This window comes from Lycorma delicatula, chromosome 3 (assembly GCF_047948215.1).
Source record: "Lycorma delicatula isolate Av1 chromosome 3, ASM4794821v1, whole genome shotgun sequence".
In the NCBI taxonomy this organism is placed as follows: Eukaryota; Metazoa; Arthropoda; class Insecta; order Hemiptera; family Fulgoridae; genus Lycorma; species Lycorma delicatula.
In genome coordinates this window covers 105,766,605-105,791,257 of record NC_134457.1, presented here as the reverse complement: position 1 = coordinate 105,791,257, position 24,653 = coordinate 105,766,605, and the positions used below count along the sequence as shown (strand labels likewise).

The following is a 24,653-nucleotide window of genomic DNA, read 5'->3' as shown; positions in this document are numbered from 1 at the left end:
AAAGTAAACATATTTCTAAACATAGAAATACACACAGCTTTTGTATAAAATAGGAAAATTTAACAGTAGAAAGAAATCTTTCCTTAAGCAATTATGAGCAACTTATTTTTTCTTTTAAGAATATTATAAGATGGATCTGTGATTATTTATGAAAATGAATTATTTTCAGTTTTATTTGTATTTATTGACTGAGATGGTCAGAAGCTGACTGGATCTATAACGAGAGAAACACCATTACTCTGCCAAAGGATTGAGAATGATAATTTTGTATTGGAAGTTGAAAAAGCATAATCACAAATAACAGAAATTATAAAGACTTGTTCTTTTACAACATTAGATATTCTGTGGAATTTACAAACAGGCAAGTATCTATATTTTTTTGCAAATTATTCCAAATAGATCCCCTGGGATAATAATGAATGGGAACACAACTTAAAACTCATGGAACCCAAGTATAACCACATATATAATTTAATGAACCCAGAGGGCAGTGCACATACACAGAAGCCAGAACAATTAAAGAGTTCTGGGGAAGTACAAACTTGTGGAATAATCAGCAGTGAGGTGCAACAAGATACCATTTATTTTGTTTAGTGGTGTTCCATTGTTGGCAGCATATCACACAATCGTTCAACATAGATTCTCTTTGCTATTAAATACTTCTGGCCTTTGTTGATAAATTAATAACAAAAATATATGCCAGAAAATAATTCTGTTAAAATATATAAATTATGAAAGCAATTGTGGAATACTCTTTAAGTAAGCCCACATTAATATATAAATATCAATTTTTTTTTTAAGTAGCAGGGAATTTTCATAATAACTGAAATATTTAATACTGCAACTTTTTATTTAGAATATAGTGAAAGTATAAAAAAAATAAAAAAGTATAAATAAAGTATAAAAAAAAAGAAGATTCTGCATAACAAAAATATATATTTTTCAAAAAAAAAAATGATGAAAAATAATTAAAACAGAAAAAGTTTAAGATGAGATAAACAAAACCTTGAAAAGGTAGAAAGAAACAATAGTTCACAGTATAATGATAAATGAGATAAAGTAGTGAATGAAAATGAAAGAAACAGGAGACTAAAAGTTAATCAATGATAGAAAAAGGGCTTTAGAAAGGCAAAACATTTTTAAATTGCAATATTAAGTAACATATAACAGAAAAGAATAAGATAAAGTAAAAAGAAACTGTAAGGAAGAAATAAAATTTCTAATATTTTTTAAGAAATTAAAATTCAATTAACATTTAAGATATAAAAGGAGTGGAAATAGTCAGAATCATAAAAAGTAAGTAAGATATAAATGTATCAGATCCATTAGGAAATGGTAATCAATAGGTTTATTACCTGTATATGCTAAAAAAACTATCTGAAAATTGAAGGAAAGGTGACTGAAATATTACTGCTCTTCCTAGTCCAGTTTTTGAAATCACTGCATGGAAAGAGAAGTTATAATGCTGAGGTTTCTCAGTAGTAAATAACATACTAGTTCCAGTTTCGTGCCAGAATACTCACACTGCTATTTCAGTACATACCAGCTTATACTGTAGTAGTTTTCTAGTAGTAAATGAGGAATTCAATGATTATTACACTGAAATAAAACTTTAATTTTTTAAAACACTTTTTTATTCCAGAGAATTAAACAAAAAACTTTGTAAATGTATTTTCTATAATGTAAAGTTGAATTACTAACCTCTAATTACTAGTTAATTAAAAATTTTCTGAAAATACTGGAAATAAGTATTTATAAATTTCTCATTCACTTTTTTTTTGACTGTTTAAATGCTTCAAGAATGATTTTGAAAAAAGAGACATGTCTATGAAGGTATTCTGAGAAACAGAAGTAGAAAATCTTGTGCTATTTATACTGAAACAAAGAAATAAGTAAGATTCTACAACTGACTTTCTATTCTAACGGTACAGTAGATCTTGGAGAACTATTGTGCAGATACTTTTGTAGCCATAATGATGGACGACTGGAACAATGCTGTTAAGGGGTAAATATTGATGAAATTCATACTCTTTAGTAAAAACCTTTGACTAATGGAGCATACTACTCCAGTACTCCAGACAACAAGAATAAACTACCAGTAGCAACAGTGCAGCTAAGATGGGAAAGACACAATATTTTCCAAAAAACTCTTATGGGAAAAAAAGGAAAAGGTGGCAATTTATTCTAAAAAAAACATAACATTAAAAAATCTGATGTGAACACCACATGACTTCCTTGTACGCCTATTAAATTACATATATTTTTTACTTTTTTTAAACATATTTTTTTTTTGTTATTATTGAATTATTATTGTAAAAATTTTTTTACAATTGAAGGTTAATAATTATTAATAAATCAATATATTTAAATTAAAAAAAAAAGTAAAAGAAAAAGGAGAGAAATCTGATTCGAACCGATGTGCCTTTGTCCAAGATCCAAATATTTCATTAATCATAATTTTATTTGACTATAACTCTGGAACCAATGAAAATAAGTACCATTTATGATATATTGTTGAAAAGCTCTCAATGAGGGTTTATTACTGCAGTTAAGAAAAAGTAAAAAAATCCAACATTCTATGGCTAACCGTTTTTAAGTTATGCGAGATACATATGTACAGACGTTGCATCAAAACTAGTCAGAATGGACTCAGGGATGATCAAAATGGATATTTCTGATGAAATCTGAAAACCGAAATTTTTTGCGATTACAATACTTCCTTGTGCTTCATACAAAGAAGTAAAAATAAACATTATTTTTTACTTGGGGCCGCTCTTGAGCATGAGGGGAGTTGCTTTGGTGCGGAGAGGCTGTGGACACTCTGCTCTCGGTGCCTGAGGGCATTGCTCATGTTTTAAATGATTATGGCTGACGGTCGTGTGGGTAAGTGATAAGATGGTAAGTAGTTGAGTTGTGTGTGTGTGTGTGTGTGTTTTGTGTACTCTGGGTGAGATTGTGGAAATTTAATTAACTTATGTGTGTATTTTGGTGGATAAATTATGTCTTGTGGCCATGTCTTCTTGATTGTTGTGCGCTTGTCTTGTGTTAGCTTGATTATATGAATGTATAAATGTATGTGGTACATCTTAGTACCTGTAAGGTGTTCTTTTTTTCTGAATGTTTTTCTCTTTAGCTATTTATGGTGTGCAGTGTGTACACACCATACCAGTGGTCTGGTATGAATGATGTTTGCTTATGGAAAGTGAATGTGTGTGGGCGCTTACCCCCCTCCTGAATTGGTGCTTTATTAGTGATTTCCCAGGAGATGGGGTTGCCAGGGGTGGAGGTTTAGTCAATAGTGCGCAGGAATACATATGCATTTTCTGTACAGCTTGTGGAACCTGTTAGCGACTCCGACACTGCTTCGATGCCCATAAATGGGGTTCCTCCATCTCAAAAAAAAGGAGTTCTTGCAGTATACAAACTTCATTTGAATACCTATGTAAATTGTATAATCTTATATACCACGTATTTTAAGGACCATAATCTAAAAGTTATCTGTGATTTTACATAATACTCCTACCACTCGTAAAAATGTCATACCATTCTTAATAACAAAGACACAAACTTATTATTGTGGTCAAGTGGTTTACCACATTGGTAATCATCTTAACCATCTATGGTATTTTCAGTTAAATTATAAACAAAATATTTTCTTGAGTTATGTAATCTACTTAGTGAGTTTTATAGAAACTTTTTGGTTAATATAATAACTGATTACACTTTACCTTTTAATGAGAAATAGAATTTCAACCCTTCCTTGGGAGGGATGGCCCAGGGGTTATAACTCAAAAATTTTAAATGGTAACCCCCTTTGTGTGATTCATCATTTTAAAGGTCTTTAAAACAAGAGAAATGGGAAAAATAACAAGTTTATACCTACCTAAAATGCCAGCAGGATAAAGTTTGGATTTTGAAAAAGAATCGTTGATAATAATTTAAGAAATTTTTATCGCAAATAAAAAAATTAATTTATAAAAATTTGATTAAATGGATATTATCGAATGAATTTATTTAAAAAAAAAATTATTAACATAACTAACATTTACTTATATTTCATTTTAATAAATGCTCGAAATATCCTTCTTCTGTTGTTTGACAAAATGACGTCAGTTGTAAAAGGAAGATACTGTATTATTCAATGATTCTCTAGTGATATTTTGTGCTAATTCTCGAATTCTATTTTGTAAATCATTGATGTCTTGTAATCTAAGATCCGGCAGCTGATTTCTACAAGCATCTGCTTTTTAATATTTAAAATGATTTAAGATTTAAATGAATGATTAATGAATGATTAGTGATTTCCCAGGAGATGGGGTTGCCAGGGGTGGAGGTTTAGTCAATAGTGCGCAGGAATACATATGCATTTTCTGTACAGCTTGTGGAACCTGTTAGCGACTCCGACACTGCTTCGATGCCCATAAATGGGGTTCCTCCATCTCAAAAAAAAGGAGTTCTTGCAGTATACAAACTTCATTTGAATACCTATGTAAATTGTATAATCTTATATACCACGTATTTTAAGGACCATAATCTAAAAGTTATCTGTGATTTTACATAATACTCCTACCACTCGTAAAAATGTCATACCATTCTTAATAACAAAGACACAAACTTATTATTGTGGTCAAGTGGTTTACCACATTGGTAATCATCTTAACCATCTATGGTATTTTCAGTTAAATTATAAACAAAATATTTTCTTGAGTTATGTAATCTACTTAGTGAGTTTTATAGAAACTTTTTGGTTAATATAATAACTGATTACAACTGCCAGCTTTAAAGTTAAATTTTGCTGATTTTCATGGCAGAGTCTCTGTCTCTCTTCTGAAATATTCAGGTTCAAATGCTGATCAGGCCAGTCATTTTTAATGTGCAGAAATTAATTTCTTATAATGAATAAAAAGAATAAAGTATTTAAATTTAAAATTTAAATTTTTATTCAATTCATTTAATTTGAGTAATAATTAATTATTTTAAGACATAATTAAACTCATTACTCAATTAATTTTTATTAAAAGAATATACAGTTATAATCCTATAAGTAGGATATCCCATATACAAAGTAGGTCAAAAGTATGGAATCTCTTCAACAACTTTAAAACTGTTGTTGAGCGGTTTTAAGACCTCTCAACAAAGAGTTAACAGAATACTGAAACTTTTAGGTTAAGGGTTACCTTTTAATGAGAAATAGAATTTCAACCCTTCCTTGGGAGGGATGGCCCAGGGGTTATAACTCAAAAATTTTAAATGGTAACCCCCTTTGTGTGATTCATCATTTTAAAGGTCTTTAAAACAAGAGAAATGGGAAAAATAACAAGTTTATACCTACCTAAAATGCCAGCAGGATAAAGTTTGGATTTTGAAAAAGAATCGTTGATAATAATTTAAGAAATTTTTATCGCAAATAAAAAAATTAATTTATAAAAATTTGATTAAATGGATATTATCGAATGAATTTATTTAAAAAAAAAATTATTAACATAACTAACACTTACTTATATTTCATTTTAATAAATGCTCGAAATATCCTTCTTCTGTTGTTTGACAAAATGACGTCAGTTGTAAAAGGAAGATACTGTATTATTCAATGATTCTCTAGTGATATTTTGTGCTAATTCTCGAATTCTATTTTGTAAATCATTGATGTCTTGTAATCTAAGATCCGGCAGCTGATTTCTACAAGCATCTGCTTTTTAATATTTAAAATGATTTAAGATTTAAATGAATGATTAATGATAATTTAATACATTACTGCCGGGTTGCCTGGGAAAAATTAGCTGCAATTACCTTTAATTAAATATATTGTAATTAATTTATTTTAACGAATAGAAACTATATTTTTTTTTAAGTGAATTAAACGACATTTGAAAGAAAATGATGTGAAGAATGTAAAAAAAAAATTGTTGCCAGCTCTCTAAAAATGTACTAAATTATCATTAATCATTCAATTAAATCGAGTTTCATTTAAAAAAAACAGATACCTGTAGAAATCAGCTGCCAGATATTGTACTATTGAGGGTTGATTATGATAAACAATATTTTTTAAGTGGTGCAAAAGAAAGTAATCCAATGGTGACAAGTCAGGTGATCTCACTGGCAATTCTATTTGATACCATCAGCCAATCCATCTTCCAATAAAAATAAAATTTCAAGTACTTCAAAATTAAAATGAGGTGGGGTACCATCTTTTTCAATAAGTATGGGCTCTATCAATCATCCACCAACAATACCTGCCCATAGGTTTACTTTAAGTGGATACTATGTAAGTGTCTCATGATACCAACATGGATTATATCAGTTCATTATCAACAATTATGGTGATTTACATTGCCATTTAAAAAAAATGTGGCCTCATCACTAAAATCTATGTTGTTTAATAAATTAGGATCTGCACAAATATTGTTCATCATAATTTTGCTTAACTCAAGTCTTTGATCGTAGTCATCTTCATTAAGATCTTGTACCGATGTATTTTAAAGGGTTTGAAATTTTCATATTGTAATATTTGAATCACTTAATTTTGGCTAATGTTATGTTTTCATAGTGCTGTCTGAGTCGAGGAATTATGATTCTCAATAAGTTCTTGCATAATCTCTAACAGTTTATTATTATTTGTGGCAGATTTAGGCCTTCCTGGTTTTCTCCTATTATTAGTGCTATTTCTTCATCGTTTGATGGTTTTTGACACTGTACCTTTTGAAATAGGGTTATGATTATTAATGCTGCATTGAACAATTCACAAACTTTATTATACAACTTAACTCTGTCACCAAAAAGCCTCTTATCATTTAAAGTATGACCCTCTCCTCTTCACTAATGACATGTTGATAGCAATGTTGGCAGGTAGCACAGAAAAAATTAATTCAGTAAAAAACAGTTACAAAAAGGGGGAAAAATATAAATAAAAAAAGTGGCTTACAAATGTGGTAAATGTAAACAAAAAAATTGGCCAACCAATAAATTCTCATTAGAAACTAACCAGTGTAATAATGAAACACTCTAAATGGAATATTATACAACAATGAGAAAGCTTCATTTTTGCAACAACAGTAAGAGACCATCAATGATCAGCTGATCAGCATGATTCGGTGACAATATTTTTGTTATTTACTCATTAAATTGAAAGAAAAACAATTTTTTTATAAAGTTAGATCAAATTCTAGTTTAAATTCTTTTTATTTATTTGAACTTTAGTAATTTTCATTAGCTAAACTTTATCTTGCTGCCATTTTGGATACAGATATTGTACCAACTTTTTATTTATACCACTTTTTCTTGTATTAGAGAGATCTTCAAAATGATGTTATTGCACAAAGGTGTTACCATTTAAAATATTTGAGTTACAACCACTGGGCAACCCCCAAGAAGAGGTTGAAGTTCTATTTATTGTCAAAAGGTAAAATAGGTGACCAATACTTTATCCTGAAAGTTAAAGTATTCTACCTGGAATAGTTTTAAAATTGTTAAGGGGTTTCTATACTTTTGACTTACTCTGTATAATTAAACATACAGAATATACAGTATACATAATATAGGTAGAGGATATAGGATATATCTTCTATTTCCTTATACATAGCATATTATCTTATTTATAGGAGAAGGAAAACTGTACTTGACTGTAAACCTGTAGCTATTGCAATGAATAAATAAATCTATTCATTGCTTTCTTTGAAAGATTTAAAACAGATATTTAAAATTATCTCTTAAATGATTACTTTCCATTAGAGCTATTCGTGTGTCAGATTAATGAAGAGGATTAGTGATTGTCTTCCTTTGTGAAAGATTGACATCCAAGCTAGAAGTTAAATTTAATTCTTAAGGCTTCTTAATTGTCTGTAATGTCTAACACTCTGTTTTTATCTAATTAACAGCACATCCTGGCATGACAATTCAGGAATGTTTCTACTTATAGCATTCAACAGCAAATTTTTTGTTAATAGATGATAACTTTTAAGAGATTTGTAATGGTATTTGTCAATTGATAAAGAAATAGATTTTTTATTTATGAAAATAAACAAATATGATTTTAAACTTTTCTATATAACTTAAGAAACATGTATATCATTACTGTGATTAAAAGGACTCATTTATTTCAGAAAGTTACTGGTTAACAAGTTTTAGCTGCAAATCAATTATCCTCTGAACTTGAATCTTCAGTCAATACACTAAATTAAACATTATTTTTTATTTTACCATTAAAATTCACTTAAAATGTAACATTTGACATTTTTTACATATATAAAGAAACAGAACTATATTTATATTTGATTAAGATAAATTATTAAATAAATATAAAACTAATACAAATTAAATTATGTTTAAAAGCAATCTCTACATACTCATTCATATATTTATATCTAAGATTATGAATTCTCTATTGTAAGTGTATAAGTACAAAATATAATTATACACTAATATAGTTTTACATACTAAATAAAAAAGTACACTAAAGAGAATATTGGTCTTGTAATTACAATAATAAACATGTTTGGTATGGTTATTGTAAGTCAATTAAAATTAATTTTAAATAAATGAAGTAGTCTATTAATAATTGTATTTAACAAATATTTAAACCTTTCTATGCTTAGTGTCCTTTGAACAAATAACAGAAACATCTTCTTCATGTTTGCAATTACTCTGTCCCCATTTCTGATGAAGGCATTTGTCAATTCCCGTTTCACTGCCATTGCAATGAATCTGATCTAACCATATGATACCTTCACCAGGTCCAAATGCAGCTTCTTTTCTTACCTACAAAATGCAGAGAAAATAAAATGAAAACAGAAAATATTTATACTAGAATGTAATTAGTTCTAGATATACACAACTAACTAGTTCATTGAAGAAATTGTAATAAAAAAGAAAAGAAAATTAACATTTGAAATCCATTGTCAATAATTTCATAACCTTCAGTTCAACAATGAACATACAGTCAGCAGCAGTCAAGCATAATTCATCATGAATTTCTTTACCACTTGAAGTTAGATTAACTTTCAACATTCTATAAAATATTTATGCTCAATTAAACATATTTTAACTTTAATAACTCCTTAACAATGTCTCTACTGTCTACCGCTCTGTTTTTTCTAATTAACAATCTTGACATGACAATTCAGGGATCTAACAAATTATGAGTACACTCATTCCATGAATGTTTTTAAAATTTGTACATATTCTATACAGTGCATGATTTCATTTTACCTCATTTTTAATTATAATTTCACAATAAATTAATGAACAGAATATTCAGAGTAAAAATGTAAAATGCAAGCACTTCAGCAGCATAGGGATACACATAGCATCTGGTTAGTAAAAGGGACTATTCAGCTATCATACTACAAGGAATTTTGGAAACAAGGATTAAAAGAAGAAAATATGTTAGAAGCATATTATCTTAAAACTGACCAATACCTTTAAAACATATCTGTATTTATTTGTAATTAACTTAGTTACTTTGGATCTTACTGCATTTGGTATGCCTGGGTTCCCAAGCATAAAAGTTGTGAAAATTGAATTTTGTTTAAAATTTCACTTTCACAATAGTCTTCTCCTACCTACTCTTAATCATCACTCAAAATATCATCATCATACCTTGAGTTTTATTGAGATGAAACATTTTTCCAGCCACAATTTTTTAATTTTTCTAGTCAAAGGGTTATAGTCTGTTCTATGCAAAACACAGACAGGACATAAGTTTATATTTGAATCTCTTCAGCAATTTCTATATGACAGATGTGCATTAAAATGCAGCACACAAACTCCTCTCATTAACATTCCTCACTGCTTATTTTTTGTTGCTCTTTGGGATTTTTCAGGAGGTTGCAGTAAGCATCAGCTATTATTATGTCAGGGTGATAAATGTGATTAAAAACTTTCTTATTTGACACAAAGGAACTATATAACTGAAAACAGCTCACACTTGGCAAGATTTGGAAATTATACATTCTAAACTAACATTTAAAAAATAAGTGTTTTGACTGTGGTCTGGTAAATACTTGTCATATGGATCTAACTGACATAGCGTGTTATGCTATCAAAATGCAGTGAAATACATTCAAATTCAACATTCTTTACTTTGACAGACTACAGAAATATTTCACTGAATATGAATTAAGATTGTTGATATTTTACTTGATTTCACACTCTTCAATTTCCAGAATGCTACTTACAGAGACTTTTCTGGTATTGCAGTAAAATTAGGTAATGACTGATGCAGTTTATCATCTTGGCCAAGATCCTTGAATTTTTATTAGCCTCCTATCTTGACTTTAAAAATGCTCATTAAATTCTATGGTTGTCTGATACACTAAATGTAGGTTGCTAATTTAAGTAGAATAACTTTTTTGATCTTTTGAACTTTCTATACTAATATATAAAACATTTTGCAAAGTTATACATCATGAGTTTTCTAAAATTAAATGCATTGTTTACATATGAAATCATAATAACTGACATTGAAAATACCACTCAAATAAGCACATAGCCTAAGTCAGATGACTTCCAAAAACAAAAAAAAATATGATTTAAAAATAAGAAATACTTTTTTGAATGCTAATACCATTGTTAACAAAAATTTTAGTTTATTCTGGTAGTATGCAGACAGAATAATTTGGTGAATAACCCCCAACTGCTGTCATTATTGTTACACTTACTATTTTAACATTTTTCAGTTTACAAGCCTCAATTTTTGAAAATAACTGTAAAATTACTTTTATGATGATGGCTATTACAATATTTTGAGATAAAGATTATTGTTTTTTTTTTCTAGAAAATATTTTACAATTTATTTGGAAAATTCATATTGTCTAGTACTTATATGTAAAATGTGCAATCAAAGAAATATGTGATTAAACCAAAGAAAATTAATTAACATAAGAAGAAACATAATTAGTAGAAAGAACAAAGAAAACATAAACAAAATTAACAGAAGAAACAGATGTCTGCACAGCAATACTGCTGTAAAGTCACTGCTTGCCACCAAGCAGTGACTTTACTCATGTGGGCATGAACTGGCATAATGAGTATTGAATGCAGTAGGGTCTGCATGATACTCTTTTTTTTGATTACATGTGTGGGCAGATCTGCAATTTCGCTATGAACTGAAAGGTCCATAAGGGATAACATATCAAATTATATATCAAATTCAACAAAACAACACTGAGATCTTGAAATCATCCAACAGGCCAATGGGAATGAAATATGATCAGGGTAGGGTTTTTGAATGGTTTTTGCATTTCAAGAGAAGAATAATATCATTGAAGTTTATGTTCATTATTTTTCTCTAAATTTTCAAATCTGCACAAAACTTTGCAAAAAAATTATCATTAAGAATTCGACTGTTGACGCTGAATTCTGCTGTAGCATTTTCGGGCCCTTGATATTTGGTAGCAAATAATCTAAACTCTAGCATGAGAGAAATTTGGAGATCCAGTATTACTTCTTAGATGGCTTACAAAATGTGTGAGCCTTTTAGCTGCAACATGATGATGACATTCCTTTTACATTCATAGGTTTGGTCTCCCTGTGATTTCTTCTTTCTTATAATAATCTCAAGCTGAAACTGAAAGGTTGCCCTTTAGATATTATTTAGGAGATTTAGTTGTTTAGAGTTGTAGAAGGTTCACATTTAAAGAACAGGGTTTACTTAGAGTATTGAATCAATGGGAAGATTGTTAGGAGTGTTGTACCATTTCACAAAGTGACTACTTTAAAGTGGATGATGCCAAACAGATTTAATCAGGTACTTTTTATAAGAGGCCTATTCAGAATGACTAATTCGCATGATATATTTTGTGATCATGCAGGAATATTAAAGTGGTTGTAAAACTGCATATAATCCAATCTATATGTGAATTACAGTTTAATTAATTTGTTCTATTCTAGTACTGAGTGACTTCATATCACAATTATTTTAAATGAGATCCACAACCAGGCTTTTGAATACACAGTTTATTATATTAAACTTCATAAAACTATTGAATAAACATTTGGGAACAAAAAGTTTATGGATGGACATAAAAATGCCAAAAAATGAACTGATTTTCTATAAAATGTGCAAATGAGGAATGCTCTTTTAGATATTAGTTTATGAAATAACTGGGAGGATTTATTATTCTACCCTGAAGCATCACTAAAAAACATTACAAGAAACACCACCCTGAAATATTTTGGACCTTCCTTTAAGTGGGAGCTGAATAATCTGATAGAATCTGAATAGAAATTGCTTTAGGTGAACCTTTCAGATTGCCATCGTTGTCACCTTTCAGCTTGTGTTTATGTGCAAGTCTGAAGATAATTACTATATTAGCATATTTACAATAGCTATTTAATATAATTTGTAAAAAAAAAATGGTTCTTGTGTTTTGATTTACCTAATTTTATCTTAAATTGCTTGTTTTCAAAATTTTGGTATCGAGGTTGAAACATTCAGTGGCAGCCAGGGGTGATTACAATTTAAATTCTACCCATATGTAGAAGTTAAATTAGGGTATATGTAAATTTATCTTGGTCATGACATTCTACAGAAGTAGAATTTAAAAGTCAATTTGAATATTTTAAGAAAAAATTTCTTAAATTTAGTTAATAATTGATCATTTATTTAATAATTTAATAAACTATGATTGATAAATAATTTTAAACTTTTTAATAGTTTATAAAAAGGGTTTGAATTAATTTTCATTGAAATAATCCTTGTTTTTTGCATTTTAAGATGTTTCTCTAAGACATCAACTTCTATGGCCATTGTTCATTAATAAATAAAAACCAATTGCAAGCAGGGAAATTGTTGATATGAAAAACCAATTTATTCAACATCTTTTAGATTATTTTAATTTTTTCTTCTGAATGTGAAAGAAATATAATTATGGCCAATAATTGTAATGTAAATTACTTTTCAACATTCTCAGTAGAATACAGATTATGACTACAGTAGAATAATAGCCAATTACAACTAGCAGAAGATTGTCAAAGGTAGATTACATTTTTATTTATTTATTGAATTGATTGATACATTGACTATTACTTATATATTACACTTATTTAATATATCTATTTGTTGAAAAAACAGTGAACTTATATTTTCATTTATATTTAGTAAGGATTGAGATTCTAGATGAAAAACAGAATTTGCTTGTTACAACTCAATGGTTCTAAAATACTTGGATGCTTAGAGAGTAGCAGTCTAGAGAGTGAAGAATGTAAAATAAGAATAAAGTGCTGATGACCGACTATTACTTTGGTAAACTGATTCTTTAGGAAAATGTTTGCTCTTGGCTTTATTAGTAACTAACCAACAAAAATCTATTAGCAGCTAACAAGCAAAATGATAAATTAAAAATTTATCTAAAAAATTGTTTTATTTTTGTTAATAAACATTGGAATATTAAAGAACGGAACTTACCTCTGCATCTCCTTTGTAACCAAGAGAATTACACACAACAGCAGCTTCATCAGTACCAAAATCATCATCACATACAGTACCCCAAATACCAAACCTTCTCACTTCAAGTCTTCCAGCTATAGTATTTCCATTGCTTTTTTCATCACCAACTAATCTCACTTCTACATTCATCTTTTATGTAAAACAAAAGCCAATAATAATATTAAATCAATAAAATCCACAAATTAAAAAAAAAAAATGATTGACAAGTTTTTTAAAAACCTTTTCTTAAAATATATAATTCATTTGTCATCATAACTCACCTAAGAAGTTCAATGGATATTCACAAATTTGATATTTCTATTCTACTTGTATCTTAAGTCGTCTTTAATTCAAACTTCAAAACTTCATCAACCAACCTAAGTTCAACATCTTTCTATAACACCACATTTCAAAAAGTATCTGTTCAAAGCTTTTCAGGCTTTCTGCTTCCAGTGTTTTACAACCACTAAACAGTATTCTCTAAACAATTACTTTTAAAATAACTAATTCCTATAAATATAGCCAATCCATTTTGTACAAAAAAAAATTCTCCTTGCTAATATTAAATTGCTTCTGATGCTTTCTTTATTTACATTGATGTCTTAGAATCCTTGTTTGTTGAATAAAATAATTCTTACATATGTATAAGAATGTCTGTGGATGTATTTATGTTCTTCTGTATTATTTAATTTAAAATTTCCTTTCTCCTTGTCTTGTTTCATTGACTTTATTTAAAACTTAATAAAATTAGTAAAAATTTAATTAATTGGGCTTTACTTAAATAAATTTCATTTTTATTCTAGCATTAAATTCATAACATTCAGCATTTCTTTATGATGAAGAAATAATGAAGTTAAAAATAAAAAAATCAACAAATCTTAACCATTTTATTTCTTCTTTAATTATTATTTTTCTTCAAAAGTTTTCCCCAGAATACTCTCATTTTTTTCTTTCTATACTTTCTATAAACAGAGACAGACTACAGTAATATTGTCTCACGTCTCTCTATTTAATAGCTTGTCTCCTTTCTATATAGCAAACTTAAAAAATATGAATTGTTATCATAGCTACTTAATTTTAACAAAATTATAAACAGCTCTTCTTTCTGAAACTGAATTGGTCTTTTAAAAAGCATTTAAATTGGCTAAATATTTCTAGGAGATGTTAAAATGTAGTGAGGTGCAACTATCACACTACATTATAAGATCTCATCCAAATATTTAGACAATTTAGTTTAAGATCAATTTAGTGTATAAGACCAACATCTTACACATATCTGTTCCAGTGTCGCTTGCAATTGCAAATTACTGTATTTTTATTGAAAGCTGAGGAAACAATTTTGTGTAACATGCATACTAAGTTTAATTTTAGTTTAAATTTAACTAAGTTTATTTAACTTTTAGTTAAAAAAATCATTGATAATGCTTTTGATTTTAAAAAAATACCTTAAAGTCAGTATTTATAATCAGTAGAATAGTATGAATGCTATTCGTATTAGAGAAGGAATGAAGTAATTTTGCAATGCATTCTTCATTGAACTAAATGTGGTTGCATTATACTGAAATGCAGCTGGTATTCCAATAAGTGGCACCTTCTGTTTGCCATAGAGACCATTCTGTGGAACCTTTGATGTTATGTAGATATATAGAACATCATTTCTCTTAGAGAATGCAACTCTAACTAGTGCCCTTGTACTTCATATGCTTAACATGCTTCATAGCCACGAAAAAGACTGAGGGTTGATAGTGAAAGCAACAGATTAATGCATTCCTTTATATGAAACAATGATTTATGTAAGCTGCTTTAACTCAACAAAGAAGGTATTAAGGAAAAGATCAAATATTCCCTACAAAATCAAACCAAATTAATGTATACATATGGTATATTTGTTAGTTACACATCGTGTGTTTATATATCTGTTAGATGTAAAACATTTGTTTCATGTTTTGTGTATTTGTTACATGCATGTGTTCTTATCAACATTGACTTTTCATGTCAAGATTTAAAAATAAGACTGATTTCAAACAAGTCAGGCCAATTTTTTACTATTACTGTTAATTAATTTTTTTGTTATCACAATATACCACATTCAATATAGTATAATGATAAGGTTAATATACTATAATGGTAGCTGTACAACATTCAATATAATTTATACTGATATATTGCTTTATTATTCAATATTATTTAAATCAACAAATTCTCATTTAAAAGTAAATATTAAAAATATATTCTCACTTATTTGATTTATTAATTACTAGCAGGTATACTAGGTTTCACTTAAATGATGGTCACGTACAACCATTATTCATAGAAGCACTAAATATTGACCCCAGAAAAATTATTAGCCCAAATTAACACAAAATATAATTTTTATAATGCACAGGAAGATTGTGTGAAAATTAATTGACGATGGAATGCTCCCCCCCCCCCATAAATATTTCACGTTTAAACAAAATTTATTTCAATCATGATTTATGACTAACTTCTCTTGTAAATTCTATTAAAATTGTTGAAAAGTTTGCAAATTTGAATAATGCAGCATTTTAGATTTTAATGAGTAAATCTAGGAGTATGAGAAAGTTTACAGGAGTACAAGTTTAGTTCAAAATTTAACATTTTTTGAAGTAATGATATATACTTCTGGTCCCACAGAATCAGATTCCAAAGTTGATAGATGTGTGTGTGGTTAATGTTTTTCTTATAATCATACTTTATTTTTATCCATACATAATTAATTTATTACCATGAAGGGTAAAAAAGATTGGTTTTATGAGAGCTGATGCAATGACTACATAGCCTATGAACCCAGAAAAGAGTAACCTTTCCCACAATGTTTTAAACTGATATGAATTTTTCATATTGGTTTTGTATTTCTTGAGATTAGACCAGAAAAACAAATAACTCGTGTCTTTATTCAGGGTTTGGCAGAAATAACTCTCCAATTTGAAATGTAAATAAAATAGACATTGCAACAAAATGATTAAAAATTAAAATATTCTGAAAGAACATAGTTTACCATTTATTTTCACGTATTTATTTTATTAATTTTTAAAAATTATGTCGTTCATGTGTCGACCTTCACTATCAATACAGGTCTTTAACCTCTCCCTGAAATTCCGCATTACTTTTCTTGCCATTTGCAATGGTATTGCAGTGATTTGTTGATGAATGGCAGTTTTTAAATGAACTAGGGTTTTGGCTTCTGTTTAAAGATTTCAGCCTTTAGATGTTCCCAGAAAAAAAAATCACATTCTGCAAGATCAGGAGACTGTACAGGCCATAGAATGTCTCCTTGTGAAATAAGATGTCTAGGAAACATTTCTCTGAGGAAATTCATTGATTGCTTTGCTGTATGAGCAGTGGCCGCATCTTTTTGAAACCATAAATTTCATCTTGATTTCAGAATTCATTAAGTCTTGGTGGCAAGAAGCCGTGTAACATTTTTACATAATGTTCAAAAATTACTGTAACTGATTGCCTTTCTTCCTCAAAAACGTATTACCCTATTATTCCAAATTCAGTAACTGCGCACCAAACTAACATGGCCAGAGTGCAGAGAGTGCTTATGAAGTTGTAGGGCATTATTTTTTGCCCAGTATCGAAAGTTTTGTTTGTTAACACAACTCAATAAATGAAAATGGGTTTTGTCACTTGACAGCACAATGGAGTGGAACATTTTCCAGAATAGCCTGGCAAGAAGCAATATAACTAATTCAGTCACAATCATTTAGCTGCTGCATGACCATCTTCTTGTAAGAATGAAGCTTTAAGTTGGTGTGTAAAATTCTCCGAACAGTCCGATCAGAGATTTGTAATGCAGCAGCATATTTAAGAGCTGAGCGATGTGATGACTGTGTAACTGCTTGTCTCACTGCTTCAATATTTTCAGGTATTCAAATGCTTTGTGGACTACCTGGTGGTTTCTTCTTCAAAGGTGAACCAGTAGCTCTAAAATTGGACACTCATAACTGAATTGTCTTTTTATAGGGTACTACAGCGTGTCAATCTAGCTGAAAGCATGGACAAAATAATCATTGCATGTTGATAACAGAACCACCATTTTAAAAATAAGTTTCAATAATGAAAGCACAATCTTCACCACTCCATGCCATGGTTTTAACTGAAATGGCAAGAAATCTGCTACAGAATGGTGTGCCGACACCATGGTGTGTATTATTAGTGGTCCACCAGCAGCAGTGGAAAATCAGCAGTTATTTCTGCTACTTTCTGCTAGTTATTTCTGTACAATAGAATGGATTTTTTAAAGAAGAAAGTTTCATTGATGATACCTCCATAAAAATGGTTTTTCTTTCTAGAAAGCTGAATTTTTTAAAATTACTTTTCATTAAAAAATAATATAATAATTATTTTTTATTTTTATTACAATCATGTAATTTTCAGGTAAAAGTTCAATAATATAAAAATTTTCATGTAAAAGTTCAATATTATATAAGAAGAATTCAAATGAAGGTGTACCTCAGAAAATAGTTCTTAAGAAATTAAAATGTAAAAATATCTTCCCGTTCTTTCCTGCTTAAGGTAAATATTCACTGATTTTAATAAAAAGTAATTTTTAATAATATATTATAACAAGAAGGGTAAATATAAATTACAACTTCAGCAAATTGTAACTCTACAAATCAGACATTCACTTTCAAAGATGTATTTGTTAATAATATTATTAGATTGAGAAAAACTGCAAATACTAGGATTTTTCCTAAATACTCCATTGAATAACTAACCTAACAGTATTTTTATAATCCTAATCTATATCATTGGAGTAGATATCTTATGAATAATTAAATTAAAAAAATGTAGAATAAAAATCACTGGTTTAAATTTACAAAAAAAACATACATTACATCTATGTGAATCCTCATCAACTTTCATACTACAGTCAGGTATTCCATCACAAAGAAAGGCAACAGGAATGCATTCTTTTGAACCTTGACATTGCCAGTAACTAGGTGGACATACTTCCCCAGGCACTTGACATACAACACCTACGACCTGTACAAATGAAAAATTCTTGTATTCAGAATTTATTATTGTATTTAAAAAAATACTAAATATAAACTAGCACTATCAGTTGCAACTTATTGTAAAAAGTTTTATATTGTATACTTAACTATATAAGAAGTTAAATCAATTTTGGAATTCCTGTAGAAATATTTTCAGTTGAAATTATGCTATTCAATAAATTCAGTAAATATATAAGAGATAAACAAATATAACTATTGGTTTTAACACAGATAATGAACTATGCTAAACAATTTTTGAAATTAGGATACAAGATAATGCTCAAAAATCATTTACAAATATTTATATTTAAAAGTTTTAGAAAAGTTTTTTAAATTTAAACCTTAAAAACTAATTGTGAACTGTTTTTTGAGCATAGCCTTTACTTATTTCCCTTCCTTGTAGTTTCAGTGGCCAAACACGCACATGCACACTCACACGCATGTGCACACACACACACACACATACACAAATTCTAGATGAATTTTATGTAGTGTATAGCTAGTCTGAGCACAAGGTAAGGTTCCAATCGGAGATAGTTCCCTGCAGTTTCATAATGTTCTACACTTCCTTTTCCTTATCCTTCATCTCTTCCTCCTTGGTTAGATACAAAGGAAATTGTATCACTCTGCTCCATCTGTGATATCATGGTAGCATCTCTAGAAGTAGCTGCTCTAACAAGGGCAGATACTTCTCTTTTGGGACTCATACTGAAGTAACTAGCTGAGGAATTGCCTGAAGTCTGAGTCTCCTAATTGATGATTATACAGTAAACCAAACTGGTGGCTGAGGTGCTTCTAGGATAAAGCCAGATCTCTTATGCCAACTAAATTGTAAAATTTAGTATATAATTTGTTAAATACATATAGATAACTACTTAAATGTAAATTTTTTTAGTACCAGTAAACTATTAATAGACATCAGGATTTGCTATTATTATCTAAATTAGTACATTATAAATTTAAAATCAATTAACTTGATACTTCTAAAGTCTTACATATCTTTAAGCTATTTGATTCTTTAATAATTACCTCCTCAGGATTGCAGTCATGGACACCCCATCCATTAAAGTCGCACTCTCGAATGGATGTTTCGTTTCCACGACAATGAAGATCATCAACTAGGAATAAAGGAGTGCTGTCAGTACTGTTAGAAAAAAATGCTGAATGCAATTTTACTTCTGATGCTCCAAGAGAAAATCCAGCTTCTCGACATACAACATCTGCATCCCTCATTCCAAACATATCATCACAGATAACTCCCCAGTGCCCAAGTACTAGAAAAAAAGTTATGTAAAATTTTAGTTTTTCAAACCATTTTATGAATTTTAACACTTTTGACAAATAATTAAATAATTACCAAAATAACTAAACAATCTGGGTATTCTAAGACAAAATTCATTTAACAAAAGATAATAGTGAGTCAGTAGTAGAAGTTTTTATTACACTATCTTATTTTCACTGAACTGATGTAATTTATAAAATAAATAATTACATTTATAAAATAAATTATATCAATTACATCTATTAATATGAATAAAACTGAATTATCCTTAAATAAGCAACACTTTTTCTTTGAATATAGATATAGTTACAAATATTAGCACATACATAAATTCACTCCTTACTACAGTAATGAAGTTTATATGAGCATTTAGTGTACAATTTACAGTATTTGTGGTTGAATTAAACTTTTTTTTCATAAAACTTTAACATCATCAAAATTTTGTAAGAAGTGCATCTCTTCTATTAAAAATTGGGATACTAATCTCATTAATGTCCCAGCTCTTTGTCAAAGAAAAGGCTATTATTGTTTATTATTATTATTTATATTTATTAATGGTATTTTCTCCAATGCTTACAGCGTGTAAATGGTGTTTTATACATAACCAGTTACAAAAAAATGTAATCAGTGGAAATCCAACTCTGACATAAGCTTATGACCTTTTACATTTTTTTTTAAATTTACTTTTCAGTTTCAAAGAAATGTAAATAGTGTCTTTTAGTGATTGCAGCAGTTGGTGGTAAAAATTCAGTACAAAGAGAGAACAATGAAAAAATTTTCATATTTGATTAAACTTATGGCTATTGTTTGCTCTTGGCTCACTCAGGAGCTTCCATTGTGATAAGTTGTTCTTTGTTTTTACTGCATAACTCCACACTCAAAATTCATCACCAGTTATGATGTGCTGGAAGAATACTGGGTCATTAATGCCTTATTCATCATTTCCTCAGCAATTTCTAAATAATTTTTGACCATAATTAAAAATTGGGATAAATTTTGTTGTTATTTGTCTCATGTAAAAAAAATTAATGATTCTTTTTTAGTAAATCACACCAACCTTGTTAGTAACAACTGCCCTAAAAATGATTTGATGATCAGCTATGATTTTTTACTTTACATCTGTCATTTTGTTATTGGCCACTGATGTGCTTGATATTCCTAATGTAATCATCATCTTCAACTTATTCATGACCATCACGGAAACATTTATACATTGATAAACTGATTATTAATGAATGCTAGGAAACTTTCTGGAAACCTTTGTGCTGTTTTTCCTACGTTAGAGCTCTTAATGTTATTTTTTGGAGTAAACGAATAAGGTTATTATTCATAAGTCTGATGCCTACACTTTAATTTTTGGTTATATAGTATTACACAATCACCAAACAGAATAAAATACAACTTACTCAATTGGTTGTCGGAGTAAATATATATCTAATTTGGTTTCACTATACATAAATATCAAGTACAGGCACACTCATAAAAAAAGTTTTTCATCTGACACTTCTAAATACGAAAATTATAAAATTGTTTTTATTAGACATTGAATGCTGTTTAATCTCTGTATAATTTGCAGAATATCTTTAATAAAAATAAAATAAATAAAATAAATATAAATAAAAATAATTTATAATTTTATAATTATTTTATATAAATAAAATAAATAAAATTAAATCAGTTTGATTTCCTCTATTAAGTCTAAAACTTGTCAATTATCAGTAGTTTTATGGAACTGTATAAATATAATTAATTATGTAATTAAGACAATAAAATTTATCCTAAATCATAAGAATAAATTCTTGCAGTATTAATATCTTTTATACAAAAAGGTTTTCTTGACAAAAAATTGTATTCAAATGTGAAAGTTAAAGCAAGTTGATTATATATTTTTAAAACTTTCAATTTCTTATCATCAAGTATTAATTCAACAAATTAAAGTAGTTATTTTGTTAAGAGTAAATTTAGGATAGTATATATTTGACTTAATGTTTCATTTGTATAATTTATTTATTTTTTTTATTGTAAGATTTCTTATAGATAAGCATATGTATTAGAGCTAAACAAGTTTTCATAACTATTAAGATATAAAAACTTAACATTAATACAGTATTGTACACAATCAGGACTTAACTGTTCTTTTAACAATTAAGTTGTTGATTTTCTAAATGACATCAAACAAGCACACTTAAGAATTTTTGTTAATGTCACTACTATAAAGATACTCTTGGTAGCAAGTAATATTTAAAAACCCTCTTAATTATAATACCTTTAACTTCAACTCTCCCTTCATTAGGTGTCTTTCCTCCAACAAGTCGTATTTCAAAGCCATCATCAATTGTAACACAGTTTCTTTCATCAGATCGATCTCCGCAATCATTATGTCCATCACAAACCTAAAAATATTTCATATTGGTTGTTATGATCATGTCATTTTTATTTTTAGCTTATAATATTTTAATTATAAGAAATAAGAATACATAAACTATCTCATAGTTTCCATTCCTAGGCTACCCACTGAGATGCAAATTAAAAATTAATCTTTTTGTCATATTACGAGACTGCATTATTTTCTATAAAAAAGCTGTTATTAATGTTTAATATTATACAAAAATGAATGGCAGAAACATTTTTTACAAAAAATTACTGTTCTGGTTTTCACTTGAAAATGGTTAAGCTGTCAATCTAATTCACAAGTAAGTTTTTGATCATCCATAAGTAAAAAATATTTGTGTTTTAACAACAGTAAATATTTGAATTATCTACCTACTTTTACTCACTAAAACAGCTTTAAATATACAATCTAAACCAAAGTTTTATTACCCAGATGAAGAAAAATGATGCAAGCTTCTCCTCAGTGCATAGTGTATTTGAATAACTATTGAAATAGTGTATTGAGAAACAGTGAGTTCAGGAAAGATCACCAATTCAAGTTGTTTTAAACATTCTTTGCCACTTGTTTTATAATAGAAATCTTACAACTTCTAAGAATGGATTTTGTATTTTTACTTAAATATGAGATTAACAAACATATAGAATGAAATTTGAATTAATTGACAGAAAAATGAGCACTGACTAAAATTTCTGTTGTTTGCAGTAAGCCAATACTGTAAATAAATTTGAAATAATTAATTAACTTTCTTAATAAAGTGGTTATAGTGGTTTGACAAAGAAAATATAAAAAGGTTTTTGTGCCAATAAGTAAATTTGGTATTATAAATCTACTACTAACATTCCATATAAAACTGCATATGTAATAACTGCTTACATAAGCAAGTGTTTTGACTTCTTCAAATTTGTAAAATACTGCAAAAGGAAAACAAAAACATTTCATAAAATTATTCATCACTGTTTATTAAGCAGTAAAATATAGAACTATATACAACATGGGTGGTTTCAATAACGTAGAATCAAAGATTCCTTAATATAGTTTAAAATTTCTAGATTACATAGATGTATAAAAAAATGTTTTTGGTCACATTTAATTTCTACACACTTCTAATGCAGTTCTGCTTCAGCAATAGGGATGAATTCTCTGTCTTGATTTTTACCAATGATTTTTCTTTTAGTACATATGTGTAGGTTTTGCATTTTTTGATCAAAATACACTTACAAGCTAATGTGTTGAACTTAATACAAAATCTGATAGTTTAATAAATAATTCTTTTATAATTTAGTTACAAATTAAAACTGTAAAATACATATTCTTAATTTACTTTGAAGTAAAAAATGTTTCATTTATGGTTTTTTAAAAACGAAAAAAAAAATGACAGCCATGTCTTTATTTTAAACATTTAATGAAATAAGAATGAAATACATGAAATATATGGGTCTAATATGTACACATAAATGAAAAAAAAAAGAATCAAAATAATTTTTCAGTAATAATCTTTGGCGTAAAAGTTTTTATTTGTTTAAAAATTATGTTAGTAAAGTAAGAGATTCTTATTTATACATATCTTTTATCAATTTTCAAGTATTACTCATGATTAAAGATACTACATCAAAGATTATTACTGGAAAATTATTTTGATTTTTTTCCATTTATGTGTACATAACAATAAGACTCATATATGTCATGTATATCATCTTTATTTCATTAAATGTTTAAAATAAAAACATGGTTGTCATTGTTTTCAGTTTTTAAAAGAAAAGCATAAATGAAACATTAAACAATCCTTGAAACATTTCAAGGATAACTTCAACCATTAATTCTTAATGAACACCTGGCTATCTGAAACTGTTGGCCTGAGAAGATTAACCAATGGTTGTAATTAGAATTACTGCCCTTTAAAGTAAGAATAATCTCAAAAAAGGTACTCACAAGTGAATTATTAACACATTTGTTATTTTCACATAAGAACATTTTGCTACAGTCAACAGACAAAGCAGTCAGTTCATAATACTCCCAGTCTTTGTTTGCAGTAAGATGTCCAGACTTACCAATATTGCTGTCACTCAATATGCAGCTTTCATTTCTCAAACTGTAAAATGGAAGAGCATCTATTAAATTTCATAAAAAATGAAAATTAACTAAATGAAAAGAAAAATTAATATTAAAAACTAATTAATTAACGGTATAATAGTTTTACTGATATTAAGTTTGTTTATCAGTATGAAAAAATAGTAGTTAGAACATCTTAAAATAGTTTACTTTCAAAATACATGCAATTGTGCTGCAATAAGATATTTTCATAAACAATATGCCTTATTCATCAATGGAGTTGCGTGATATTGTATTTAATGGTATCTTCAGTGAAATAATTAGGAAACCTCTCCAGTGGGTAGTCAAATACCACACTTGATTCTGTTATTTGTCTATTTAATAAACTGTTAAATCCCAACAGATTGAATCCCAGATTGAATGTTCTATTTCATCATATACGAAAAGGTTTTCTAAAAACTTTAAGATAGATGCTATTAACAA

At 28.2% G+C, this 24,653-nt stretch overlaps 1 protein-coding gene across 3 annotated transcripts in view; it reads right to left on the bottom strand.

The window, feature by feature from the left end:
• LOC142321844 (uncharacterized) overlaps positions 1–24,653 on the bottom strand; it is an 86,530-nt gene that overhangs the window by 15,364 nt on the left and 46,513 nt on the right. For all 3 annotated transcript variants that reach the window (XM_075360297.1, XM_075360298.1, XM_075360299.1), the window contains 6 exons: positions 24,051–24,210; positions 21,996–22,122; positions 19,477–19,721; positions 18,284–18,436; positions 13,403–13,573; positions 8,578–8,754 (listed from right to left, as the gene is read on the bottom strand). In XM_075360297.1, coding sequence (XP_075216412.1) covers positions 8,578–8,754; positions 13,403–13,573; positions 18,284–18,436; positions 19,477–19,721; positions 21,996–22,122; positions 24,051–24,210 — 1,033 coding nt within the window. The remainder of the gene's footprint in view (positions 1–8,577; positions 8,755–13,402; positions 13,574–18,283; positions 18,437–19,476; positions 19,722–21,995; positions 22,123–24,050; positions 24,211–24,653) is intronic.